The 17,664-nt window shown below is 33.9% G+C and overlaps 1 protein-coding gene across 2 annotated transcripts in view; it reads left to right on the top strand.

The window, feature by feature from the left end:
- LOC149805124 (uncharacterized) overlaps positions 1 to 16,989 on the top strand; it is a 94,528-nt gene extending 77,539 nt beyond the window's left edge. For both annotated transcript variants that reach the window (XM_089947594.1, XM_089947602.1), the window contains 3 exons: positions 2,622 to 2,765; positions 5,603 to 5,749; positions 9,423 to 16,989. In XM_089947594.1, coding sequence (XP_089803720.1) covers positions 2,622 to 2,765; positions 5,603 to 5,749; positions 9,423 to 9,463 — 332 coding nt within the window. In that variant the 3' untranslated portion in view covers positions 9,464 to 16,989. The remainder of the gene's footprint in view (positions 1 to 2,621; positions 2,766 to 5,602; positions 5,750 to 9,422) is intronic.
- Positions 16,990 to 17,664: the final 675 nt, after the last annotated feature.

The raw sequence follows: 17,664 nt of genomic DNA on the forward strand, positions 1-17,664 counted from the left end.
CCACAATAAGAAATGGGCATTTGTTTGGTTCTCCAAAGCTGGCCTTTAGCGGTGACTTCAGTAACGCATGCAAGTTTCATCAAAGATAGCCGACTTCAATTGTCAATAAAAACAAAGAACTTTTCTTCAAAGGAAGTCGGTACCACACCTAAAAATAGCAATGGAATCTGGATTTTTTTCATTTTCAAGGTGAGTGGAACATGTTTACTGTGCCATGAATGTTTCCTTTTAGCAGGGAAAAGTTTGTGCTTACGAACACTACGTACAGGGGCTTAAAATGCAAACTAACTTTTACCAACTTGGGACATGCTGAAAAGTAAATGTGCTTGATCATTTGTTACGTGAGTGTGCTATGTTTATCCACTGAATTCAGACCTATATGACCTGTGGCAAAATTATTGAATAGTTTAAATGTGTGTGTGCATTTTTTTTTTTTTATGGAGTTGTGGATTCAACGTATGTGATGAGATTCACAGGTGAGTACAGAATGTTCATACTTTCTTTATGCTATAAATAAGACGTGTATATATAAACAGTATACATGTATATGTACCAATCTGTGGTTCTCTAAATAAAGTAAAATATTATATGTGCCTTCTGTTTTCACTACTGGTGTGTATTTCCCATTTAATATGCATTGATTTAAGATGGTAACTGTACCAATGAAGCATGTATTTTACTGTCCGCATTTATTACCTACCCACCTGCAAATTTTTGGGGTACATGCATCATTTTCTTTAGCTAACTCACTTGGTTGCTTATAACATGGTTCGGTCTATAACACGGTCAGGTTCTATGACTCCCAACTACCATGTTATAGTGGGGTCACACTGTGTGTGTGTGTGTGTATATATATATAGATAGAGAGAGAGAGATGGATACACATGCACACAGACAGGTGGAAAAAGTGCTTTGGTTAGCAATAAGAAACAGGGATGTCCAGGACCAGAAACATATTTTATGTTTGGACGAAATGAAAATTATTAAGTTTCAAGATGACCACCATGGTGGCCAACTTGAAAAATATTGTTATCTCTGCTCTCAAATGCATATCTACATCAGCATGTGATTTTCACGACTAGGCTTCTTATAATACCTAGTTGATCCTAAATGAAAATGGTGCAAGTCAAACACCCAGTATGGCTTATTCCCTTGGAAATATTTTTCTTTGCACCATGAAATTTACCCAATTAAAAAATTGGGAGCCACTTTTCAGCCATAGGAGCCATTTTGTGCCATGATGCATGGACTTAAATATCTGTGTATTATTATATTTGCCCTATTTTTTAATCTAAATAAACATAACAATAAAACTTTTTTGATATGTTTTTATTGTATTTCAAAGAACTAGAATAATTATTAATAAATAATAAATATAAAATACCAATACATACACATGAAGTTCAACATACAACATGAAAATCAAGAAGGAATAAGAATCTTTCTTATTACTGCTAATACAAAATACTGCTTAATCTTTATGAACACTTCATCAATATCCGCCTCAATTTTTCCCCAGACCATTTCTTAAATGCCTTCCTGAAATGAACATTCTCAATGCTGGGCCCATCAACAGAAATTTTAATTAAATTTTTCAGAGTAGATATACCTACAGAATTTCATTTGTTTTGATGACAGATTCTGGCAACTGACCTCACCTGCAGTAGAAATTGTGGCAACAAGTGACCTGGTAGCTTCCTCAGATGCAGCGGGACATAAATCTTTGTCTTTTAGAGCTAGATTAGCCATATTCATTGTGCTTGATACAGACTTGTCTTATAAAGTTAATTTTTCATTTTTCATTGATATAAGCGACTCGGTCCCTTTACAGTCAACAGTAGGCATCCTTGTAGCAGCATCTAGTGTTACTGAGTTAAGTTTAGACCACAAAAATGTGTTATCTAAGTAAATAATCCCTAAAACACTAAGCAGTCCCATGTGCTTTTGACACTTCGTTTGCCACAAACATAAATTAACAATACGTGCAAATGATGCCAAATCTTTGTTGCTGACCTGTTAAACAATAGAGTTCATCCCCCCTGGTCATTCCTTATCCCCCCTGGTCATTCCTTATTTCCTGCTAATCACATTTAATTGGTTCTCAAAACCAACTCACAGCTTGCAGTTAGCTGCAATTATGTTCGAAGAACGTCTTATTCATCCTCTACCGACATGATCCACTGACTGCGGAAGATAGTATTAAGTGGCTCGATTCACTTATACCAATGAAAAATTAAAAATTTACTTTATACAGATTTGTTGCCAGCAGCTTTTGCCAGTTAGTAAAAAAAATAGCACCACTTTCAACATTCTTTCGCATTTAGTGACAAATGCAAAGCGTAGCGGATGCCCTGCCTATGATGCTGTGATGAAAATCTTTTTGTTTCTCATCCCCATGAATGGATAATCATTATTACGTGTAGTTTTCACCAAAAGACTAAGCATGTACTTCGTCCTTACTGAAAATGATGCCAAGCTGACATCTACCATGGCAGCTAATTTGATAATCTTGTTATCACTGAATAAAATCAGAAATGGTTTCACACTCAGCACTTACAATATAGAAATGTTCTTTTTATCTTGCATTCCTGAAAATTTTTCGCCTTGTTTATACATTGCAGAAAGTGACAGCGAGGAAGCTTCAAATTTGTCTGGCAAATTCAGTCCACCATATTCTAGCAGTGACAACAGCAATTCTAAAACACAGCTCAGCAATGCAGCTAGAAATGGATCACCTCGACCATCCAAATATAATTTCAATCTGGGCAAGTACATATATGGGATTTATTGAAGGGTCTAAAAGTAGGCCCTAGTGTTACTAGAGATGTGCTCATAGCACATTAATAGTTATGAACTCCTGCAAAAGTCCAAATTTAGAAAACTTTACCAAATTAAATACAGTGAAAGCTGTCTTGAGAGACCACTCCTTCTGCAAACAGAAAAGTGGCTTTTCAAGACAGGTGGTTACTTATTAGAGGTTATGACATTTAATGAATGATATTTACAGCGCCTCCAATCACATGTGAGAACAATTCATACAGTATTTTACTCACAAGGAATATTACACATTCAGACTTTTTATTTAGACTCTTTGGTAACCTTTTGATTGTATCTTTAAATATAAAACCTGACACTTTGATGCATTAATTATGCTTTTAATTTCCATTGTTTTATGTCTAGATGATTTATAAAATGGCAAAATATTTTATATAAGTTTGTTTCAGTGAATACGTGTACATATTTCAGCCATTTTCTCACGAACATTAGTTGCAGACTTGTACAATTTTGTGTGGATGCCTCTTCATGATTACACAGGGTCCATAGGGGACCTTGAAAAGCCTTGACAAATGAATTGTTCCCTCAAGGCCTTGAAAACATCTTGAAAATTCAAAATATTGTCTGGGTACCTTAAAAAGCCTTGATTTTCATGAAACCAAAAGGAATTAATAAATAGTTTTCGTTTTACAGAACTAAATAAAAAGATAGAGGAAAAAACAACCAAAAAAAATGTCAAGTTTGTCCGGAACGGAAATTTTTCAACAACTGGCCACTGCGCAGTCATACATTTTGAACTTCTGATTGTACAAAGCCTGGATGTAACTATGGTTAAAATTTGAATCATTCAGCATGGCTGGCTGCTGATTCCAACATCGGTGGCTTGATGAAGAAAAATGTAAAGTTTGGATTATGAGATCTTTCTCAGAGACCTTTGCAAAATGCAAATTATTCCAGAAGAATATTGATTTGTGTGCAGAGAGAACAAGAGCTCCATAGTCACGTGCAGCTGAGGGAAAAAAAAAAAACTCTTGTAATCGCGCTTGGTTTAGTGACTGTACATTATTCTAATGCCCAGATGTAGGATGTTTAATATTAATGGGAAAGATATCAATGTTCATTCTATTGACTTCATGTTTTTGTTTTGGTTTTTTAAAAATAGGTTTGCAAATAATGGAGTAATAAGTATTAACTTGTGTTTACACATAGTTTCATTTATGTATCATTTAAAATTAATGTAATAATATACCTTGAAAAGCATGATTTTGAACCTTGAAAAAACTTGAAAATTTTGAAAGAAATATGCTACTAACCCAGATTACAACACCTTTCTACCAGAAAATAGATTACAGTGACATATTTCCATCTTACTGACCAATTAATTTTTAGCTTTCTTGATCATAGACTAGAAGAGCTTGTGCAGTGGTCTTTTGTCTGTTGTCCATTAGCACAAAGCTGTTATTGCTGTTACTCCTAAAGCATGTACCTACCTCCTCAGCAGTTTGTCCCCATCCCAATCCCACCTCTTGGCCCACAGTTTTAAATGCAAAAAAACATCAAGAATGTAATAAATGCAAAAACCTTGCTCATTTCATTCATCAGTTTATGATCTGTAATCTGATTGGCACCAGGTGGTCCCTAACAGTTCATCTTGCTAACTGTTCATTTTTTAAAGGGAGAATTCAAGAATGTACATAGTCAGTTCAGTGAATCATATTGTTTCTTGAGCTTTGGCATAAACCACACGACCCCAGTAACTGCATAATTAGAAACCTTCTTTAAAGAGCTTCCAATATAGCAGTTGAGTACATTGTTTTTCGTTGGAGTTGGTCTAAAATGCTTGGGATGAGTGAAGTCCTCCTTTTTGTCTTTAATAAGTGATTATCATTTTGCAGATTTGAGTGTCATTGTAAAGGTTCATGTGGTGTTTTCTTTTGATGTTACAGTTGTGAAAACCCACACACCAAGCTGTTGTTTGTTCGACATAGTGCAGCTGGTTATTGAATTAATCTATGTTGTCAGTGAATGGGGCCTTTGGCTTTTTTCTCTTAATAATGTTTTTGTTTCTGGATGTGTGCCTTCAGTTCCATTTTTACCAAAAGCCTGATCGAAACCACTAATTTATCCACAGGTGGAGTAAGTGTTACCAGAGCTAACTATGCAGTTCTTTTGCTGCATTTGAAGGAACTTGGAAATTTATTGGCATGTGATGTTAGCTTGTGAACAGGATAAATAAATATTCCCTGTATTAACTTTTCAATTCATATGTCAATACATGTACTCCTGATCTTCAAATATAAATGTGAATGTTTTATGATAGATTTAAATCTTTATTGTTAAATAAAATTAGCTTGAGATGAATGCAGTATTTTAAGATTTTCTTTCATAAGCCCTGTTGAATTATGACTTTGAAAGCTGATCATCTTGCACACACCTATTTTGAGAAACCACATTCTTTTAAGACACCACCTTTTGTTTGTAGAATGGGTGGTGTCGGAAGACAGGTTTTACTGTATTGGTTTTGAGTTTTCACTAAAAAGCATCATATGATAAATGAAAATGTTGCCAGTCTTAATTCAGTATGGCTACCAGAATATTTTCAACACTTGGCAGTAATAAAGTTTTTTATGGATTCCTGGAGAAAAAAATACAGCCAGTGGGGTATCAATCCATTCATGGGAGTTTTGGATTCGTTTTGGTATATATTGCATGGAGATATGGCAGAACGTTATGTTAATTTTGGCATATATTGCATGGCAGAACATTAACATTTCATGAAAACATGAAATTTGCAACAGCTAAGATAAAACTTCCCTTTATTTTGCAGAGGAGGGCAAATATCTCGAAGGTGAGAAGAGGATAACATTCTTGATGGAAAAGATCTCGGAAATGCGCAGGATATATATGAGTCTCAAATCTGAGGTAGCTTCTATAGATAGAAGGCGAAAGAGGTTAAGACGGAAAGAAAAAGAAGGTAAGTCAGGCTGTGTGTTATAATTTTTAAGTTCTAATATAAATGTTATCTGTCAACATTTATTTACATACAAATATCATCCCCAGCATGGACAGCATGAACTAGTCCTTTTTGTATTACTAATATTAGGGGTAGATATTATGGAATTAAAGCTGCATTTGTATGAAATTAAACATAATCATTGACTGTAATTAGTGATATACCTGAGGTTATCTGTGCTCTACAGTCCCTTGCTATATTAAATAATAGTGGGGACTGTAAAGTTCCAACCATCTCTGAATGTAGCAAGGGACTTTTTGGACTAAGATACCTTAAGCAATAATTCATAAACTTTTACATACTTTAGGTTATGAATATATTTAAATTAGTGGTCATCTACTTAGAGTTTGACCACACCATAACATGACGGTTGGGTCCATAGAACCCAACCATTATATGTACTGAACTGTGTTATAACCAACCCAGTCATTTAGCTGAAGAAAATATTATATGTACCCAAAAATATTTTGGTTGGTGAAGGGGTTTGGGGTGAGTTAATAAAAGCAGGCTTAAAAATATGCTTGTTATTAAATGAAAATAAAACTAGTCTGAAATACAGTTGTATATTGACAACTTTCATTTGTGTAGTACATTCCATGATGTGTTTAGTGCTGTACATGCATAGGAAATATCCGTGAATTTGAGTAGACATCGCATGTTTTAAAATTCATGAATCAATCTCATCCTGTTAGAAAACAAAAATAACACAAATATAAAAATTGGTAGTCCTTTTTATTGTCAACAAACACATAACTAAACAATTCACTATGATATTAATTGTAACCAGTAGCACATGGCTATAGTTATTTACATGCTACATATTTATGCACTTAAATTGTCCTAGATTTTGGTCAGCTGGAGACAAATAGGATCTTGCTTAGGCTACCCATGGGGATGAAGCTATTCATAAGGAAATGACTGCTCCGGTGGCCTAGTGGTTAGAGCGTCCACCTCGGATGCAGGAGGTCGTGGGTTCGATCCCCGACCGAGTCATACCAAAGACTTACAAAAATGGTACTAACAGCTGCTTCGCTTGGCGCTCAGCATTAAGAGGTTAGTGTTAGGACTGGTCGGCCCGGTGTCAGGATAATGTGACTGGGTGGGACATCATGCTACATGTCTGCGGCATGATGCCCCAGTGCTAGACATCACTATAAACTGCCACATTGCAGACATCGTAGCGATATGACTGGAAAATTGTTAAAGCTACGTTAAAAATCCAAATCACACACACACATAAGGAAATGAAAAACATGAACAAACTAAAAAGTTTAACAAACATCTTTGCAAGATGCCCACCTTCAGTTAACTTGTCGGCCTGATATCTATGGTTTCAAAAGACTGGAAATTAGGGTTTTATGCTGCCATTGGTAGCAGTCATAAACATAAACTTTTTTCCTGCCAGAAAGAAACTTTCATGCCACAATAAACATGTTTGATTCATTTGGACAAAATGCAACAATCCATCAGATTCCAGTGCTTTTATTTAAGTTTGGTGCTGACATCCTTTCATGAAAGGTTATTTGTTTTATATGAAGATTGTAGTTGGCTTGCTTTGATGAAGAGTGCATGTGTTAATGAAGTAACTGCTAAATGTAGGATCAATAAATGCCATTTGTTATTGCAGCAGCAACATCAAATAATTGCAAAACATTAAAATTGGGGGAAAAAATGTTCTTTTGCTTAGTATTTATACAGAATAATAGGTCCTTCATAGGTAATCATTTTTCTTTGAAGTTTCAGCAAAGCTATTTTCTCTGGGCATACTTTAAAAAAAAAAAAAAAAATTAGCTGTCATTAGTTGATTGTAGCTAGTCTATTAGCATGATAGTTTATGTTTGTCACAGCATAGAGTACTCAGGCCTGATGTCAGAATAAGCAAATATGATATAATAATGTACTGTTAAGATTGTTTGTCAATATGAACAAAGAATTTATGACGGAACGGTAGATAGATTCCATTGCATTTTATATCCAAGTTTGTGGCTTCCTTTCATGGTGCCTTTGAATTTCTCCACTCTAAACCAAAGATTGTATATGCAAGCTTAATTTACCAACGTTGTTGTCACAAAAAAAAGAAATCACCAGATAACATATTTTGTCTCCAATAATGAAAATAATTGTCAGTTTGCTACACTGGCAAACCCCAGTGCAATCCCAGAATTAACTTTGCAACATTATTTTTTGGACTTTTAAGAAGATTTTTTTTTTAGTGTACAAGATAAATACATGTTTATGAAATTTCAGGAGCCACACCATATCATCTTAGAGTTCTTATGCAGTCTCTTCCCCAAAATAATTAACCTTGTATGAAATTTTGGGAGATGGGTCACTCTGTAGTTCTTAAAAGGTTTTGCAAGTTGTAACACTAAAAGGAGAGCATTATCACACAAAATTTATTATAAACTCTACAATTTATCCGTATCATGCAATCTTGAAGAGTTGTGCAGTCAAAGACATTTTTGTAAAACCCACCTTGATGGAAAGTTGATGCAGTGATCACTTTGTTGTCAAGCCTAATTTTGCAGATCTTGACATAGCGATTACTTTGTTGTCAAGATAACCTTGGCAGTAAGTCAGCAAAGTGATGGCTTTTTTGTCAAATCTGCCTATGCTTGACATGGTGGTCTCGAGTGATTACTTTGTTGTCAAGACCACCTTGGCAGTAAGTCAGCAAGTCTGCCTTTGCGAAAGTTTGGTATACATGACCATCAGTGTTTCAGCCAGGACATGTTCTTGAAGGATTTGTGCCAAACACAAACTCCCACCAAAAAAAAAAAGATTTAATGCTTAATTTGTGGTGCAAAAGCAACAGAACATCTTGAAAATACTTTTATGCTGACACAGATGCTCCAACCAATCATTAAATGTCCCAATTGATTAATTATTGTTTTTATAAAAATGAAAAGAATCCATCAAGTGATCTTTTCTGATTGCACTGTTAGAGGAGGATTAGTGGCATCAGAAAGAATCTTAAAGAAGGTTATTTATTTGTATTTTCTTTTGCTGAAATATGTAAAATAGATTATGTAAATAATTATTCAGTTATGTGGTTTACCCATTATAGTCACAATATTGGCCCATTTTGGAAAGAAAGGGGCCTCTCTTTTTTTCTCAAACCTGGTTGAAACACTGATCCTCTGTAGGCGTGTCTGTTCAGACCCTAGATTAGGGCCCATTTGGGAAATAAAAGGGCCTCTTTTTTCTCAAAACCTGGTTGAAACACTGATGCTCTGTAGGCGTGTCTGTTCAGACCCTAGATTAGGGCCCATTTTGGAAATTAAAGGGCCTCTTTTTTTCTCAAAACCTGGTTGAAACACTGATTCATCTGTAGGCCTGTCTTTTCTGACCTTAGATTAAGGCCCATTTTATAGTTTTTAAGCTCAGTGTTCAAATTTTGTACATTTCAGGTATTTAAAAAAAGGCAGGTTTGTAATTGTAATTTCCTTTTGTGAAAATAAAAAAATATTTTGATTGTATAATATCTATACCAGGATTTTTTATTGCTTTTGTCAGTAGAGATGGGGAAGGAAGTTCTAATCAGCAGTGTCATTATTCATAGTCAAAATATATAACATATTTCTACCCATACTATTTAGTAATACGTATCATTTTTATTTTACAAATTTTGCAGGCACAGTAAAAGCAGGAAGCATTGATTCAGAACAGTCATGATACACATCATCGTCCCTATAGAAAGACAACATACATCATCCTTGCCATTACAGATTTTTACCATTCATTTTAATGCCATTTTTCGTCATTTGATAAATTATTGATGCAGAATGCACTGGTGCATTTTTATAGATAAAATCTTTTGTACAGTTTGAGTGTATGATCTGTATACAAGAAATAGAGAAATGTATGGTTCTATTTTGACTATTTTCTAATGCACAGATTTTAATTAGTTTTTGATCTACTGATTTTGTACATCAGCTGAATTTCCAGTAGCCTATCTCACTGTGTACAGTTATATATTTAATCTATGAAATGAAATTTGTACTGTACTTAAGGTAGAAAAAATTGTACAAATTGTAAACCATCACTAATGTTGAATGCATCTGATTTATTTATATGAAAATCCAAGTCCCTGTTGAATCTACATGCCCATCTGTATGTGTACACAATGTTGAATCTAAGATGAAATTTTATGTCATCAGCACAAAATAAAAGTCACTGGCAACATAGAAACGCCCCGCTGTGCCTTAGTGCATAAAAACTATGAGATGTGCTTGTTTTATATGGCTGTCTCAATACATAAATCTTTTCTGGACAGTAAAGTTTCCAGTATTTAAAGTATCTAGACCATTTATTAAGATACTACACGGTTAAAGCTTGGCAATGTAATGTGCATATTGCCATGTTATGAGTCCGGTTACAGATGTTACATCACTTGTACAGTAGAGTTGTTATTATATGCAAGATCAATAATCCAAAATGAAGAGAAAGCACAAAAACACAAGCATTGTTGATTTTTTTTTTTGTGTTATGTGAACCAGTTGGCATTTAATCTGATGAAAGTCAGAATCATTCAAGAAAAAATAAGAACATGAATATTTGTATTAAGAAAGGTACATTATTACTCACAAACAATGGAAAAGATGTACAGTATTTAAAAAAAGGTATAGTATTACTCACAAACAAGGGAGAAGATGTACAGTATTTAAAAAGGTACATTATTACTCACAAACAAGGGAAGAGATGTACAGTATTAAAAAAAGGTACATATTACAAACAAGGGAAGAGATGTACAGTATTTAAAAAGGTACATTATTACTCACAAACAAGGGAAGAGATGTACAGTATTAAAAAAGGTACATATTACAAACAAGGGAAGAGATGTACATTATTTTAAAAAAGTACTGTATTACAAACAAAGAAAAAGATGAACATTATTAAAAACAAATCATTGTGGTTAGTGTCTAGTGCTAAATGTTACAAATCTATCCATAGTTCATTATCTGAAACCACAAATGGTAATTCTTTGCTCATTCATGAGTAATAAGTTTTTCATTTTGGATAGTAAAATTATTAATGCTTTCTATTTGAATATTTTAAGAATAATTTTGGGGTGCACTTTTTTTCTTTTCTTCATGGAACAACTAGCCTTGTCATAAAGACAAAGTAGTGGCCCAAGTCAAATTCTTTGTGTCCTTTTTTGAAAATCTTGATGGAACATTGGCTAGCCAGCTGGTTAAACCCTGTGTATATACATGTACTTGTTATATGAGCTAAACATCTAGATGTATACAATTCATTGATGAATGTGTCATTAGGTAAAGTTTATTTCTGCTTCCTTTTGACTGCATCTGTATTTAGTGCTAAATCCCACAAGCCTTCAATGCAGTGGCATCAGTTTAATTCATAGTAAAGCTGCCCTGATTACACTTTACACTGTAATACCTTCAGAATGTAGACTTGAAAAGGATGACCTTTGGATCATGCCATTTTTATTGGTCATAGACTAAGAGTTTGTGGGATATCCTGTCATCTTGTCCATCTACCCAGTAGCACAAGTTTGTTATTGCTAAACTTGGAGGATTGCCCTGAAACTTTACACACATCCAGTATAGTCAGTACAGCAGCCATTAAGAAAATATTGTTATGCAAGCTAGTTCAGTAAAACAGATAGTCATGTCAGCATGGGGTTTTCAGTTTTCTTGTGATGTCAGGTTGAATGAAAATGGAACCAATCTGACAGCCAGTAATGTTACCACAGTAGCCCTCATGAAAGTAATGTTGTTGCTGCTCCTGTAGAATCTATATGATGTTAATTGGTCCTAAATGAAAATGTTGCAATCTGGCATCCGTTATTGCCACTTTGGAAATCTTGTTTTTGCTACTCCTCCTAAACAGAAATTTGTATCAACATGAGTTTTTCACTTGTTATGGTATCTAGTTGGTCTTGAATGAAAATTGTGCCAATCTGATGCATTTATGGCCCACACAATGAAAAATATAGGGTTGGGACCAGAAGACTTCTTGCAAAGTCTAGATGGTCCTAAACAAAAATGGTAATGATTTGACAACTAGTATTGCCACAATGGCAGCCATTGTGAAATGATTATTTTTTTGCTACACCTAAACAGTCATTTAGGAATGGGGTTTTGAGCAGAAGACTAATCATGATATCTACATGGTATGAATGAAATAGGTGGCGATCTGACCTCAAATGTTGGAATGATCTTGAAAATCTGGTCGCAAAATGAAAGTCATATTTACATGGGGTTTTCACCAGAAGACTCACGATTACTAGTTGTCTTAAAATGAAAATTATACCAATCAGATAACCAGGATGGCAACCATGCAGCCATCTTTAAAATCTAGTTATTGCTACTCGTCCAAAATTGATGGTCATAGTGACATACAGTTTTAATCATAAGACTTCTTACCATATCTAGTGCAAAAGGTGACTACCACATTGGCCTTTTTGAATAATCTTGTTATTGCTACTCCTGGATGGATGGGCATATTGGTATGGGATTTTCGTCAGAAGTCTTAATGCCTAATGTTCTAAGTGAAAATGATGCTGATCTTCCATCCAGTATAGCATCCGCCATGACTCATTTGACAATCTTTGTCTCGAGAAAATCAGACACTCGGCTGTTACAAAGAAGAAATGTTTCCTCTAATGAATTCATGGAAATTCTTTTTAGACACTGGAGTGTCAGTCTGTTTTGGGGATTCTTATTTAAAATAGACTTGCACCTGCTGTGATCAAATTGTGTGGTGTGAATAAATAAAACAATGAATTTTGTATTATATGTAGATTGTACTAAGTGAATACAAAGAGGACTGAAGTAGATTTAGAGATGAATAGATTCTGCTAAATTGTTTTTACTTGTTATAATTTTGATCAAAGCATTTATGTTAATGTGACCATTTGTGTACATTTTCCAGAAGGTTTCCTTTGTTAAGAACATGTGCAGGAAATGTGTGTTTGATACTGTGTAACAGAGCTTTCTGTACAGAAAATCTCTTTTTTCATGACATTTCTGGTCCTCCAGTTTTCAAAATATGCCCCTTCAACTTATAGTTCACCTGGTTGAAAGACCAAGTGAGCTATGGTATAGCCTTTTGTCGATCAAAAATTACTGGACCAATTTCAGCTAGGCACATAAAAAACATTTAAAGTTTGTTTATATGATGTTGATCCACTGTCAGATAGAATTACCATTGCTAAAAATTGAAAAACCCTTAAACAACTTCATGTCCAAGACTGCAGAACAGAATATGGCAGTTATCATGTCTTAAAGACCTTTCCAGATTTTACAGATAAAGCTTATCTGCCATCAACAGTGGCTACCTTTACTTAAAATAGGAAACTCTTGAAACGGCTTTATCTCTCTAGAAGTGCAGACAGAATGTGATTGGATTTGAATGAAAGCATCCTGACATGAAGGCCAATCAGGTTTTACAAATAATGCTCATCCATCATCTGTTTTGGCCACTGTTACTAAAATTGAAAAACTTTTAAAAGATTTTTACTATCAAAACTGACAAACAGAATTTGACTAAATATGACAAAGCAAGCATGTGGAAATGTTGATCTACCATCAAATAAGAGCTGCCATTACTAAAATTAGATAAACTTTTAAATGACTTAAAAAATGCTGAATGGAATTGGGTTAAATTTGACAGAAAGCTTGACATGAAGACCATTACGGTTATAATTTATACTGATCAGTTACCAAATGTGACTGTCATTGCTAAAAACAGAAAAACCTATTCAGACACTCAAAGCTTCCATTAAAAAACCACTAAACATAATTTAACAGCATCCTGGCATAAAAGCCAATTTCATCAGACCATCATTGCCAAATATAGAAAACTTATTTGTTTCATTTTAATTGTTCTAAGAAAATCCAAACTGAATTTGATCAGGTTTTTGAATGAAAGCCTTTCCAAAATATGGTTACAGTTACTAAACATTAATACAAATAAAAAATTAAATGACTGGAATTTGACCCATTTTGACAGGAAGCTTTTTTAAAGTGTTTAAATTTGTACAGATGATGTTAATCTGCCATTAAATATGGCCACTGTTACTATAAATAGAAGAACCTTTATATGACTTCTCCAAAACTACTGAACAGTGTGACCAAATTTGACAGAAAGCATGAATGCCTTTCATTTTGTACAAACTGTCCATGCACCATCCAAAGTAACTGCCATTGCTAAAATTAGCTAAACATTTAAATGACCTGATCTTAAAAATCATTTGGAAATATTAAACCAAATTTGACATAAGCAATCAGGCACAAAAACTGCCATTATTATTCAAATATAAAATCTCTGTATTGCAGAAAGCATTATACTAACCCAGATTGTTTTGTCCACTGCTCTTCCATTGCACTTTTAGCTACAGTAGAGTGATGTCAAGCTCACTTGGGTCTCTTGTCAATATACTGGACCACAGTTTTTGGGGAAATAAAGTCCTGACTTCCATTTCAAAAATTCTACAGCGAGCTCTGTGTAATTTTATTAATCAGAAGTAGCCCTCTTTTAGATTTTATGCATGTAATTTTCCATTGCCATTTGAAGAGATTTGTTATGTCTTCATTAAATCAAATTTTGACAGCCAGGATCAAATAATTAAAGCTTTCAAATGGTCAATCTTGTGTTAAAGCAATCAATAAATATTGATGTAAGTGTAAAAATTGGTTTTAAATTGTGATGGATTGCTCATGGGTATGTGGGAACCATTAATATTTTCCATCACTGTTTCCTATCAGCTGTCAGCACTTTAAATCACTTCTTTACACGTTATTCTAAAGCTAAAACATTGTAAATATAGTTAACAACACATTTAAATTTAAGGCCAACAGAAGCTACTGTTCCTGGAGCTCTCTTATGACTAAGACCAATAAACTGTTCATAGAAAGCATCAGCATTACATTAGAAAAAAACACAAGTACCTCTGCTGGTATCGATATTCATTGCCTTAAGAAAGAAAAGTACTTTTTCCAAAGTACTTGAATCCATGGATTAGGAAAAGGGTCCTGATATTTAGATCAGACTGTTGTTGGAGTCATTATATTAATGGTTTTTAGCAAAACTGTTAGGGCTATTCCATTCAAACATCCATGGTACCCTGGGAAGGCACAGTTTTTTAAAATATGTGTCACAGTACTCAGATTACACAAAGAGTTGATATGAAAACAGTCCAAAATTCTAAATTGCATCTGTGGGTGACTATTCTAAATTAAAGTCATGGGCCAATGTATATTCTTCTGAAACGGTCCTTACCCCTCAAAAAATAATTCACAGTATTTAATATTAGTCTCCATACCAAAAGAGATTTTTGTTCATAGTGTGTGTCATCATCTTTTTCTTTATGTAGCTCTAATTTCAAGATTTACAGTAGTCCTAATGCTGAAACTGTTTTGAAGAGTGCTTCATATTTTCATAATTTGCTTCACATCATGTCAGAAAGATACATTTTACTGTCAGGATAGTTTTGTTCTTGATTTTTGTTGGTAATACTTACGGTCATGTCATCTGAAATCGCCTTCAGAATTCTTGCATTTTGTTAAAGGGTGTTTAACACCAGATTCCCATCCCCATTCCTTCATAATGTTGCATTTTTAGATTCCCATCTCCACCCACAAAGAAACCTATTATCATTTGATGATTTTGACTATGACGGTAGGATTCCTCAAAGATCTGCTCTCATTTTCATGTTAATACTTAGCTAGGTAATTATTTGGGAAGGCTTGCTTTCAGTATTTATTGCATATATTAACACATTCAGTATTGAAAATATACTCTTTTACATGTAACTTCATTAGTGTTAAAAGACATGGTGCATGTGTTAGTCAAGAATGTAAGCCTCTAACTGACAGTAGTGCTCATCTTTTAAAACCTAATGCATTAAATAGGATTGCCTTATGGAGTACACTGAGTATTTTGATTGTCAAAAGCCTTGACAAACAAGCTAATTTTTGGGGACTTCAGCCTTTATGGTTCATGTTTGCTTCATTGAAATTTTTGGATACAGGCTTTCATTTATTCTGTATCAATACCATTGATGATACTTGAAGTAGGGTATCTATAGGCAGCTATAATGATTTGAATGTTTATTTCCATCACTTGAAGTAGGGTTGCATTATTATTATGTTTATCTTCATTAATTGATAAACGAATGCACAGTAACCTATTGATTTCTGCTTCATACAGTACATTTTTGGCTGTAAATGTAAATCCCTCTTGTATTATTCCCATGCTTGGGTGGGGATGGGATGATGGGGTGGATATTGTAATACTCTGTCCACCTAGATTGTCTCACCAAAACTACAGATTGAAATTATAGTTGTTTCATAGGTTACCTGTGTGGTAAGCAACTGCATGTGGGGAAGAAAGGACAGAATATGACCTCTGAACCATGTCTGGAGGTGGGATAAAAAAACATTTAAAAAACATGGAGATTGAGCTCGGAAGTAGCTATTGTTTAGATTTGATGGCTGTATTCCAGCTCACTGTCAAATCCAGCCTAAATTAATGGAATTAGATTGAATCTGTTTCATGTCTTTCTTCTTGATCTTGCAGGAAAATCTTGTACCTTTGGCAGATAGAATATACATGAAGAATAAGTTTCATAGGGTAAAACTATACAGAAGAAATGTTCATCAAACAAACATTTATCTTAAATTTATCACTTTAAAGGGATACATAATGAAAAGTAGTTTTTTTATGTTGTGTTATTTAGGACTACTGTGCAATATTATAGAGTTGTGAATATCAAGAGAAATCAAAAGTCTATATTTTTTATTTTATTTATTCTTCACTTGTTATGTGTTACTCTACACCTGTAATGCCTTTATCAATAAGGCATAATGAAAATTAAGAAAAACTTTGTTGTTTTATATAATGGTCTTATGTGATGTAAAGGAATTGCTAAAGGTACTTTTGTAAGGAATAAAAAAAAAGTGACTAGTAACTGTAATTAATATACTAAACTCTTCTTTTTATGTACAGATGTAAAAATGTATCTGTCAATAGGACACTCATAAAATAAAACATGCATTATTTTCCTCAGATTCTAACTTTTACCTAAAATACTTTTGTTTTAAGATTTATCATCAACTTGCATGTAAATGTTTCATCTCTCTATAATACTCTGTCTCAAGTACTATATCTGTATACTCTCTCAAGTACTGTATCTCTGGTTTGACACTATAAGATAAATTTTGCCAACTTTAGTATTTAATCTTTTTATTTTGAATTAGGCTAAACATGCCCAAACAATAATCTGTGTTGAAAAGATGCAAGAGTGCTCAAGTTTTAGCATGCTTAAATTTAGTCATTTATATCAACTATGTTGTTGTCTTTGTATCTGTGCATGTACCCATTTCTCTAATAAACGAAGAAGCTTCTCCCACTTGGATGGAGAAATCTTCTTTATTGGATACAGCAATCCCCTTTGTATAAAGAAATATTCTTTGTTGGGTTCTGTGACCATGTCAGATTGCCATGACATATCCACAACAGTCATCCACAACAGCCATCTTTGAATGAATATAAATCACCCTTTTTATCTCATTGGCCATAGTATCCATATTATCATGTGTATCTGTCAGCAAATGCTTGTTATCACTCTAGTCCATATTTCTGTGATCCAAATTCAATCAGGCTTGTAATATAGGTTTATATCATCACAATCCCAGATGAGATCAGCTTTGCACAAATTAGTGAGGTGATCTCTAATCTGATTTGTTATCCATGTTACCAGTCTGGAGGCATATTTCTTATTTGATTTTGATCAGACTTGTTATATGTTTATATTATTACAAGTTCAGTAATGAGTGAGATCCACACATAATAATGAGGTGATCTTGCATCTGATTAGCCTAGTTTGTTACCACTGTGCAGACAGC

The sequence above is a fragment of the Sinohyriopsis cumingii genome, chromosome 2 (assembly GCF_028554795.1).
Source record: "Sinohyriopsis cumingii isolate HCF-2022 chromosome 2, ASM2855479v2, whole genome shotgun sequence".
Classification (NCBI taxonomy): Eukaryota; Metazoa; Mollusca; class Bivalvia; order Unionida; family Unionidae; genus Sinohyriopsis; species Sinohyriopsis cumingii.